Source organism: Alosa alosa, chromosome 17, assembly GCF_017589495.1.
Source record: "Alosa alosa isolate M-15738 ecotype Scorff River chromosome 17, AALO_Geno_1.1, whole genome shotgun sequence".
Taxonomy (NCBI): Eukaryota; Metazoa; Chordata; class Actinopteri; order Clupeiformes; family Clupeidae; genus Alosa; species Alosa alosa.
Window position 1 is genome coordinate 14,173,087 of NC_063205.1, and position 12,341 is coordinate 14,185,427.

The window sequence follows — 12,341 nt, forward strand, 5'->3', positions numbered from 1 at the left end:
GAATGGATTCAGATTGAATGAGATGAGTCAGGCCCATTCAACAAGTGAAAATAAATATGATTTAATGTCATTTAACATCATTACTGAAAACATTGTAATAGTCCAGATAATGCCAAGGAGGCGTAATGTCACAAGTGGAAATTAGTCTGTGGTGATTGTGCTAATTATACTGTTTGTGGTGATTGTGCTAATTATACTGTTTGTTTTCTGAGGGAGGCAATGCCAAATGTGCACATTTAAGTAGTATGCCGTTAATGTTGTATGAAATAAGAGTTGCTAATCAGGAGCAGGAGTAATTCAAGTTAGATAGGAGTTGTCTGAAGTGACGTATGGCTAATTTAAACTCACCGTGAGGGCCCTTATCATTATGTCAACAATGGAACTGGACACTTTAAACTGCTCTCATGTTTGCTATGTGCTTTACCGAGCCTTTGATTGGACTCTTTCCACACGACACACACACACACACACACACACACACACACACACACACACACAGACACACATACAGTTACACACACAGCGTGATAGAGAAAATAAAGTTTGATGTTTTTGTACAGACAAACCTACCAGATCACATTTGAATATAAATGAGCTCAACTCGAGAGCTTCGGTTAGCATGTGTTGTGAGGTGGTTGTAGGATTTGGTTGGACTGAATATCTTGACACACATTTTTCGGTTGAATATGAAGGGAATATCAGTGTCATAATCTCTATATCTAATGCAAGAAGATGTCTGGTTCAGATCAGATGTGGATCTCTCCACAGTCAACTGGTCTCTCTAACTCTGCACAGCTCAAAGACGACGTGACAGTAGCACTGAGGCTTTGGACAGCCTGGTTCTGCTTCAGGAAACTATAAACAAACCCACCGAATCTCTTCCTGACTATGGGACCCAGGCAGCGCTGAATATGGCAATCTCTTATAGAGTTCTGGAAGACTCTTTTATTCTGAATCAGTGAGAAAAGGAGACCCATCTCGTTTAAAATGTAGGTGGAGGGAATATGAAGAAGATGGCTGCTTTGTTGTACGATTATTCAACCATAGAGGCTTTAATGAAGCGTGTGTGTGTGTGTGTGTGTGTGTGTGTGTGTGAGTGTGTTCACACTCATGCATGTAGTCCATGAATTTGTATGATGCACTGTCTGTATTAATATCTGAGGGTATCTGTCCTGCGTAGAGGAAACTGTTAACTGGAACCCTGTTAAGTCTCACCACGCCGTTGGATTAATACTCTTCTATTGTTTTCCTGGACACAGTAACCTGTTGTCATGGCTACGGCCATGTCACTGTTTGTAATGCCCAACCAACCACAGCTCAGGTGCTGAACCCAGGCCTGGCTCACATGCCCTGCTGTTGGCTGCTATATTTAGAACCAACACAAGTTATACTTACTGACCTTGGGCAGAGAGCCATTTGGATTCATTTGACGTATCAAAACACCAGAGGGTGACTTTCCTAAGCCCTTTGAAACAGAGATCCTTGGAAAGACTCTGGTGATCCTACAACCTTTGGGATGGCATTTTAATTCACAGCTAGGACACTAGTTGATAAGGCTGTTAGGACGGTATGTAAATAAGGCACAAAAATTGAAGATGAGCATGTTAGCTAGAGCATGCTCAATCAGTGTCATACAAATGGTATTGTATTGTTTTTTTAATGAACACTTGAATTGTGTATCTAAGGCAGAGACATGGCCTTGATCAGGGGCTAGATCTGGGGCAAGAAGTGTCACTGTTCACTGTCAGGAGATTTGAACAACAGCGTTTTAAATTATCCTTAGAAGCTTGTTAATACCAGTACTTTTTTAATTCTTATTTTTATGGTTTTATTTTCAATGTAATTGCTGTTGCCCAAAGGATCTACCAGAGAGGGGGATAACACCAGGGGCTCTCACTCTGTCTCTGAGTCAGCTGTTATAATGTATGTGTTCTTGTTTTTGTTTTGTGTTGCTCATCGCCAGCCTGTCATCATCCCTGTGTTCTCCAGTGACATCACACACACACACACACACACGCACGCACGCACGCACGCACGCACACACACACACACACACACACACACACAGCAGCTGCTCATCACTAGGTTATAAAACCCCAAAGCCAGATTACGTGGCAAAATCTCAATCACAAATCACAACCAGGGTCGGACTGGGCTTGGTGGATGCTGTGTTCAATCAATCGGGTGGTTGAGGCTCAAGCAGGCATATTGTACTGCATGTACGTGTCCACTGCACTGTCATCCAGATGGTGGGATGTAAAGGTGACATCAGGGGCGTAGATTTGCGTGGGGACCGAAGGACGTGTCCACACCAATGTCAAATTACGACTGAAATGTCCCCACCAATATTCAGGTTGAAGGGGGAAAGCGCTCACATGCGCTACACAAAGAGTTAAATCATTTCTCACTTCAGTGCTGCGGATCATCTCGTACAGATCTTGTAATGTGCAGTAGCCTAAGGGTAAATCGCGCTGATTTGAAGTTACCTATAATAACTACCAGTGAGCCGCAGTCTCCTGCGCAGCATGCAGTGCTTCAGCTTTACTTCACTACAACCATGAAGTGCGTCCAAATTCACCCATTCTTCTCTGTTGAAATCCTCGAGAAGTAGGCTACTCTCATCACACGTGTCACATGAAAGAGCCTTTTCTCAGCTTTTAAACGGTGCTAGCTAGACACTGTTTGCTGTGATAAACAGTTCGCGAGAAAAATAACTTCAAGAGATTTAATAATTATTATCTGCGCCCATCTCCACATCCATTCGTCTCGGTGGAATATCGTAGGCCTACACTCTTCACAACACATGACAAACCATATATCAGAATAAACAGCAGACCTTACCGAACACAAAGGTGTAATGCATTCCCGTGTATAGTTAGCTGTTCCAGAGTAATCCGGTTTTGAAATAAATTATAGCAAAATTCAACACGGTCTTTCGGCTGCATTTCTTAAAACTGAGCTGTGCTTACATCGCCTAGATATCTGTAAATATTAGAATCAGAGAATATACAGGCTGCTCACGGTTAAGAGTTTGTCAATGTAGCCTTAATGATTTCTTTTCACAAAATGCTAAGCATGAATGTATTTAAGTTTCTTAAAACTGAGCTGTGCTTAAATGGGCATGATTTCATAACAGACCAAATAGAAAATAAATTTTAAATATAGCCTACATATCTGTAGCCTACATATTAAAATCAGACTATGTAGGCTACACAGTGTAGTTAGATCAAGTTGGACAGTAGCACATTTTAATCATTTTATATATCTTAGCTTTTTTTTCCGGGGGGGGGTTAGTGGGTAGTGTCCCCACCAAAGCTCAGACCAAACCTACGCCCTTGGGTGACATGTGCAGTGATAGCTGTGCAGATGCCAGATTCCTGATCCTGCATTTAAGGATCTATCTGATGAAATTAAATCGCTAAAACTACTACCACTTGTTAAACTAGAATGTCACACAAATGCTAATTGTTGCATTTATATTGCATTTATATTTGATATTATGTTTTCATTGACCAACCTGGGGTAAAAAGGCCTTTGATATTTACTAGGCCCTGGGTATCAATATTTAAATCTCAGCTGTTTGATGTGTGGACACCAGGTAGAAGTCACTTTAGAAAGAAAATGTAGGAGGGTTGGCCCAAATCTGTGAAATCAGTAGACTCTGCAGCTCCAGGTCATGATGTTGCATTACAGCTGATTGCACAGGGACTGAAACAACACTCTCAGGTACAGTGATGTGTTATAATGCTATTTTAATAATCTGCCCTGTGGGTTTATCATGAGAAAGTGTTCTTTTCAGCCTGAACCTTCTTTAGTGTGTCTTCTCCCACCAATTAGAAGAAATACATTCACCCATTTACAAAATACACAAGGTCACTGATTAACACATCTACTGTTTTTATTTCTTGAATTGTACAATCCCCAAAGGCATACATTTAACTTTTACAAAAATCCAGCTCTTTATGTCCTTGCAAGTTTCTCTACTGAAATGTTACTTCCTTCTCTGTGTGTGTTGCCTTTGTTGTTGGTTTTGACTTCAGACTAATTAGCCCTCACAGCTAATTTAAGGGCTCTTGTATTAAAAAAAAAATCTAGGGAATCTTTGAGGGTTAATCAGCTTAAGACATTAAGAGTCCACTCTGTGTTTACCTCTCTCTCTCTCTCTCTCTCTCTCTGTCTCTCTTTCTCTAAAGACACTTTCTCCTTGCTTATCACAAGCGCCACACTGGAATAAAACTGTTGTTGAAAACTGTGTTTCACTCTCTCTTGTCCTCCTACAGGCCCCATAAGCAGTATATTGGTGAACAAATTTGGCTGCCGACCCATCATCATAATGGGAGGCATGCTGTCTTCCTTCGCTATGATTCTGGCGTCCTTCTGTCAGACCGTCGTCCAGCTTTATCTGTGTATCGGCGTTCTGGGGGGTAAGTTTAGAGAGGGAAAGCCTGTCATAATCCTGCTGAGCTAGTAATTTGATTAGACTTAACTTCCTTTAAGGAGACGTATAGACAAACATTTGTACCGATTGAGGAAAAGCCGAGGAGTTTATTGAATGCTGAAATGAAGGTTATGTTGAAGAGCGGTAATGACATCTTTGGTTTCAGTTCACCTCCAACAGGGTTTAGGTGTGTGTTTCGTAGAGATATATTTCATAAAGATTAAAGTAGAAAAAGTTAAATTACAAACTAAGCCTCTACTAATCAGTAAGTACTTGTAGTTTAGTAGTGCAGCATAGATATGTACTTGAACTTGGGTTTTGACAAGCCAATGACTTGTCAATGGAATTGGTTTTAAAAACTCAAAGAACACATCAAGTCCATTCATATCAATGCCCATATCTATTATAATAACCTAAAACGTTTCATATTAAATTGTTAGCAAATCCAAGTTTCACATCATTTAATGTGTGGTCTGTGGTTATTCATAATCAATTCAAAACACTTGTCCATCCCTCTCCTTCACAATGTGTCATTGTGCCGTTTCTCCAGGTCTCGGCCTAGCCTTCAACCTGCAGCCTGCTCTGACCATGATCGGCAAGTACTTCTACAAGAAGCGGCCCATCGCCAACGGCATGGCCATGGCGGGCAGCCCGGTGTTCCTCAGCACGCTGGCACCGCTCAACCAGTACCTCATCAACTCCTTCGGCTGGCGCGGCAGCTTTCTCATCCTCGGCGGGCTCCTGCTCAACTGCTGTGTGGCCGGGGCACTCATGAGGCCCCTGATGCCCCCACCCGGACAGAAGAAGAAAGACGAGGAGGCGCCGGTGCCCGCCGTCACCAGCACCGAGAAGGTGAGCTGCTTCCAGACGGTCAACAAGTACCTGGACCTGTCGCTGTTCAAGCACCGCGGCTTCCTCATCTACCTGTCGGGCAACGTCATCATGTTTGTCGGCTTCTTTGCGCCCATCGTCTTCCTGGCGCCGTACGCCAAGGACACGGGTGTGGACCAGTACTCGGCCGCCTTCCTGCTCTCCATCCTGGCCTTCGTAGACATGTTCGCGCGGCCCTCCATGGGCCTGCTAGCCAACTCACGCTGGGTGCGCCCGCGCATCCAATACTTCTTCAGCTTCGCTGTGCTCTACAACGGCGTGTGCCACATCCTGTGTCCGTTTGCCGAGACCTACACAGGCATGGTGGTGTACGCCATCTTCTTTGGCTTTGCCTTCGGGATGGTCAGTGCTGTGCTGTTCGAGACGCTCATGGACCTGGTCGGGGCGCAGAGGTTCTCCAGTGCTGTCGGGCTCACCACCATCGTGGAGTGCTGCCCAGTGCTGATTGGACCACCTCTTGCTGGTAAGCAGATCAACATAACGCAGAGTGAATTCTATGCTTGCATTGAAATAAATTATTTTTCTGGACACCTTTTACATGATTTTATTGTTGTCAGAACCTTGCTGTACTGGAGCTACAGAGCTACAGAAACGCTCTTGTCATATAACTGTATTAACACAAATTGTTTACTACAGCTACAAACATACAAATACTCAGTGGTCACGACATGTTGATATCTTGCATGTACATAAGTATAAACTTGAATACATTTATTGCATACTTTTATTTTATTTATTATTTTACGCCTTTTTATGCCTTTCACACGATTTCGGTGTTGTCAGAATCTCAACGTACCAGTTGCTGCATTAGCTAAACCACATGAATGCTTAAGTCTGCATCAGCATTCTCATTGTGCCTGTTCACCATCAAAGCACCTGAATGATCTTGCATTGACTTCCAGGCAAACTGGTGGACGTCACCGGCAACTACAAGTACATGTACTTCTGCTGTGGCGTGGTGGTGATCTTTGCCAGCATCTGGCTCTTCATCGGCAACTTCATCAACTACCGGCTGCTGGAAAAGGAGCGCAAGGAGGCGGAGATGTACAATCGTGCTGAGACAGAGGACCCTGATCGCGACCACGACGCCAAGGAGGCTGATGGGAATGCCACTGCTTCGGAGCCGCTGTCAGACAAACCTGACGGTGCCATGCAGCGCGAGACCAACATTTAGACTGGTTGGTTATTTCTGATATTTTTTTTTTTTATGAAGAGATTTTTTTTGAAGACCACCTTCAGCCACACACACACACACACACACACAAACCCCTCTTTCTCTCTTGCTCTATCTCTCTGAACTGTGATTAGGGGACAGTGTGTTGTGGGTGGGTCTGGCGCAATGTAAAACTGCCAAAGCAACAAAGGAAGAAAACGTGTGACTGTGTCAGTAATGCTGTTATATAATTATGCTGTTAGCTCTGTTAGGGACAGGGAACCATTTTCACACATTTTAACTTATTTTAACAAGTGGAACTAGGGAAGTTCTTTTTTTGTTTTGAATAGAAGGGTCAAATTGTGTGAACTGAAGCAATTCCTAGACTGATTCCCAGAATGATTCGCAAATACAGATTCCTAGAATGACTGACATCGATTCTCAGATCGATTCTCAGATTAATTACCTGATCAACTCCCAGATATTGATTGACTCAGGAAAAGATCCGTTTCTGTCCAGATCCTGTGCATATTTGGACCAGGGGTGAGTTTCTCAGAACCTTTGCAATGCCCATTCACCCATTCAATGCCCACCTGAAACAAACATTTTAGAGCCTACAAACGTTTGTGTTTGTGTCTGGATGTAGGACGGTTTCTCTGGGGGAACTTTAAAAACACATGGAAACGTAAAAATATTTAGCAAAGTCTTTCTGAAAAAGCCTAAAACACTGGGGAACCCACACTAGGTCCATTATGGAGTCCTGCCATTTCTGACTATATGTACTATAGCTCCTTGAATTAGTTTACACCACTAATCTCACTGAGAACTAGCGAAGCAAGTCCTAAGTTCCTCTTTAACTACACTACAGGTCTTTGTATTTTAAAACAGCAAAAGAAATGACTTATGCATCAATTTTCCTGTTCAGGACAGGGTATAAGTTGAGCGCAGGGGAAAGGTGGGAGGACAAACTAAACCAGGAAAACTAAAATAAGAAGAATGTGGACTGGAGAGGATAGACATGCTCAGTGGCTTTTGTGTATCGTAAATATGCTGCCCTTTCTTTGCACACTGTGTCCAGTGTGTGTGTGTGTGTGTGTGTGTGTGTGTGTGTGTGTGTGTGTGTGTGTGTTTGTGTGTGTGTGCGCGTGTGCGCGTGCGCGTGCGTGTGTGCGTGTGTGTGTATGTGTGTGTGTGTGTGTATGCTCTACTAAACGCAATCTACCCCTCATGCTGCACCTCTTGTATGCTGCACTGTTGTAGCCTGCCAGTAGATTCAGACAAAAGACACGTGGGGCCCTAATTCAAAATGGCGGGCAAGGTGCAAAAGTCTTAAGTGTAACTACAGCTAATTTGGTAATTAGGCAACATCTATTTGCTAATTTAGTACTATGAGCAAGATCCCAATATGGAACATCAGTGGATCAGCTCAGTGGTCCCACACGCTACTCGACAGCTTTAGTTCATTTATGAGACACCTTTCTCAGTGAGTGACATTGCTCTTTTTCCGCCAGTTTAGGGCCCATGCAGTTCAATCAGACTTCCCAAAATGAATGTAAAACACTGAAACGGCTGCAAAAGTATGCAACAGTATTCTTTCTGTAAGCCTTACACAGTTTAGATGCATTCCTGACCAAATTCGTGTTCATCCAAATAACATGCTTCAGTGGCACTCATCTAATAATTTTAAGTCATTTATATATCAGTGATTGCTTGTAGAGACCTATTTGAGAAGCTTTATGAGCAATATGTCGTCATGGTATATGTGGTAGTCGTGTTCATAATTAACATACATACACTCACTTCCATTGGAGTTGATGGCTGATCAATGGTAAATGGTCATTCTTGAGAGTCATGCATGAATTTAAACTTTCACTAATGATGCATTGCCTTAATTGTAAATAAAGGATAACCTGTGTTATGTATGCACTATGATAAACAATATACAGTATAGCTGATGTCATATACCTAACAAATGATTAATTATTTAATAAGGGATTGACCAATTACCGTATGGTGTCAAAAATGACCTTTTTTGTTATTATGATTAAGGGATTGGTGTGTTTGTGTCTCTGGTAAGGGTTAATTTGTTATGCTGTACGTGAATGCCATCACCCAATAATGTACTTAATATTTTAAAATACCTTCACAAAATATGTCATCTTTTGTTGTGAACCAAAAATGAAGATGAGCTGAAATGGTATAGTCCAGTTTTTAGGGTTGTGTGCATTATTGACGTAAGAACAGGGGTGTCAGACAGGAATGTATGCAACTAATAGAGCTTGAGAATGGTTTGCAACCAAATGTATTTTTGTGCAATATTCTATGCTGACCATTTGAACCATGCTATCCAAGCCATTAACCATTACTTCATGTTATTACCCTTTTGCACTCTCATTCAATAGTTTGGAATCTCCTGTTATAATACACTTTTTGCGTTATCTATTATTTCAGCTTTGTAGATCAGAAAACAGAAACTATTATAAAGCCAAGGTGACAATATTTTCCATAGCATTAATGAACTCATAGGTTACATAATCACTAAATGATATGTCTTAATCAAAGTACTGTACTTGCTTCTAGATATGATCACCACTTGAAATCACATAGTGTTCTGGGTAGATACTGTTGGGAGAAATTTTTGGTTTGGTGCTTTTCAAAGTAGACTTTTAATGTGTCCTTTAAGAGTCTCCTTGAAATATGACAGACTTTTAATATTGCTTTCTTTAAATTACTTGAAACCTATGAGCACTCTCATCATATTAGCAACATTGGTCATGCCCAACCATGAATTTGTTGCATTCAAATACTTGAAAAAGTATTTGAATATAAGTTTGTATATTAATGTGTATGAAAAAAATCCAAATTTATGACTGGTGATTCCAAACTTTTGACTGGTTGTGTGGCCATAAATGCAGTCCACTGTGAAGACACTGTGGACACCTTGAGTAGGCAAAGACTGACTAAACATTTTACACCAGCTAAACCTCAGCTGTGTTGTGTACACAGGTCTGTAGTATTACTGTGATTAATTAATGCGATTACAGTCAATCAGTGTTTTATTATTTTGATTTTTATGAATTTCAAACTTGATCATGCTGTCTGTGATTCGGATGCTGTTTAATTGAATGTCAGTTTTTCCCAGCAGGTAACAGCGCCCCCTATAGGAAGTAGAGCAACACAGAGGGGGAAAAAACTAATGAACAACATTTATTTTGTCCTCCACATTATTATTATTTTTATTATTATTATTATTATTATTATTATTATTATTATTATTATTGTGATATAGCAATAATAGTAATAATAATAATATGTTTTTGTTTGTAGTCAAATAATTCAATAAATAAATAATTCAGTCAAATTATTTTATTAGATAGTATAAGAAGATTATGGAATGCAAACCAGGTTTGGTTTGGTTTTTGTTTTATTATATTTTAAAAACAATTACTAAGAACGATACCACTTTTGCACTGCCCTATGGTTTGGAGCAAAGGAATGCAGTCTTTGGTGGTGAAGATTTAATTTGTGCCACAATTGTATAAGCTTTTGTGAAATACAAAAACATTTTCTTTCCTTTTTGTTTGTTCTGTTTTGTATTTTTGTAAGGACCCATTGCATTCAAAAGTCAAATGGTGAAAATATGGATGTTTTTTTAAGTCACTTAATTAGTTGTCAATAATTTTTTAACCCCAGGAATAATTAAATGGCTCATATGCTCACTAATCTCTGTATGGGTATGGTCTATAATATAATTTATGTAGTTTTGTTTGCATATATATTTGTCCTTTAATATGATAATGTAATTGTGTACTCCAATATACTTATTCCAACTAACTTTTGTACACTCAAAGCAAACCTAAATCAAGCTCTATCATTTCTCTCAAGCAGTACTTCATATTTTAAAAACATTGCACTCTGAAATATTTGGTTAAACTACTGCATTTCAAGCTATGCTATGGTATTTCAAGCTATGCCGTTCACTTTTAACCACCTGTTTTCTTTCAAATTGCAACTTGGACCATTCATTTAGTGCAATGTGTATGTTTGCACAGTTGATAACATTACATTGTACTGGAAATTTTTGAACTCCCACACACAGTTTGTCCACAATTGAAAGTTAAGCAGACTTTACTTTCTGGTCTGACAGGCCAAATTAATAATCTTATGGTCAGCAAATGTGCACATTAGTGAGCATATGATTTTGTCAGCAAACACTACTATAGCCATTATGCTGTATAACACCACTAAATCACGGCTTCTTTGTTTTAAGTTCACTACTCATTTGACAGCTCTTATTGTCGGCAGTTGGCGTTCAATGTTTCACTCTCCACTGAAATCAAACGAATGCAATTTGACCTAGTCCCAAGAATGTGAATATGAAATAAAGCAAGTGATTGAGGCTGTAGTGGACCAGTGCAGCCTGCCAAAGACCAGCTGTCAGAGTAGGTTACTTGGTTAATTAACTCAGAATGAAAACTAGGCACAGAAAACATATAAAGACTCACAGAACACCTGAACACATGTTCCCCTAGGATTATGATCTTACTACTTAAAGTAGACCTGCTAGCAATATGGGATTGATTTAGCATGCATCTGTGCCTTACTGAACCCAAAAAGTAGAATATCACTACTGCTTTTGAGTGTATCAGGAAGTGACTATTACAAGCCTCCCTTGAGTAATGTTTTTTCTTTTTCTTTAAAGAAGAGTATTGATGACATTACATTGTCAGGTGATATTTGCTAAGGACCTTTCTGAATCACGTTGAAGTTTACAAATCATTGTCATCACACGCACATGTTAAGAACATGCTAAGACAAGAGCAAAGAGTATATAAGCAACGCCTTTGTCCTGAAAGATTAATTGTAAAGGTCCTGAAGGAAGCATCTGAATGTCCTGTCTCACGTGAAACAAAATGTCCATGATCCCTACACATTGTTGTCCATAAATAGCAATCTATTAATCCCAAATCAACAAAGAGATCCATGTAATTGTACCAATCCCATGCACGCTCAGCAAAGAATCACAGATAATCCTGAGGAAATATGTTTTTTATTTATTGTTTTTAGATTTTATGGTTGTAGCACCTCTACACTAAGCAAATCATCGTTCCAATAAATTATTGCAGTTGATCTTGTGTTTCCCACATAATTTTGATAGAATGTACAGTACTTCAGGGTGTGCTTTGGGATTGATATATTCAAATGTGAGCTAACTTTGTTCAGTATATCTAATATATCTAATGTATATGCATATGTTATACATTGATTCGTATCAGGTGTCAAGTCTTGGTTGACACAGGGATTAACTGTCATTGTCGGTGTATTGCGCCCCAACCAGTTCAACCACCACCACTAACACCTGTTCAGACGTGTCCCCACACTGTGTCTGCTGTGTCAATACTTCCACTACCTCTGCCACACTTCAAGCTCGGATGAGAAAAAAAAAAAAAAAAACGCTAGACGGGTATCCCATGTATCTCCAGTGATTCCAGTGTTTTATCGGTGCAGATAACAGTAGTTCAATAAAGAATCAGTCGTTTCAAACTACTTCCTGTGTTGGACTCTTCATTTGACTCCTGTTTGCTGCAGGACTGATATGCACCGGTACACACACAGTTTGTGCACAACTCAAGAGTGGTAAAGCATTTTTTTATTAATAAGTATATGTTTTGTTGTAATGTTGTTTTAAAGCATTTTGTTTGTTTTAAAGCATAAATGTAAAGCATTTTTTAAAGCATTTTGTTTGTTTTAAAGCATAAATGTAATTTGTGTAATAATAGCCTAATAGTATTAGCTATCTGATAAGCTGTTTGATTGAATGTGTGCGTTTGATAAACCCATGACACACCCAACATGTTG

The 12,341-nt window shown here is 40.0% G+C and overlaps 1 protein-coding gene across 1 annotated transcript in view; it reads left to right on the plus strand.

The window, feature by feature from the left end:
- zgc:165507 (uncharacterized protein LOC561188 homolog) overlaps positions 1-12,029 on the plus strand; it is a 33,117-nt gene extending 21,088 nt beyond the window's left edge. Inside the window, exons 3-5 of the mRNA XM_048268188.1 lie at positions 4,281-4,424; positions 4,989-5,792; positions 6,232-12,029. Of these exons, the coding sequence (XP_048124145.1) occupies positions 4,281-4,424; positions 4,989-5,792; positions 6,232-6,503 (1,220 nt within the window). The 3' untranslated portion in view covers positions 6,504-12,029. The remainder of the gene's footprint in view (positions 1-4,280; positions 4,425-4,988; positions 5,793-6,231) is intronic.
- Positions 12,030-12,341: the final 312 nt, after the last annotated feature.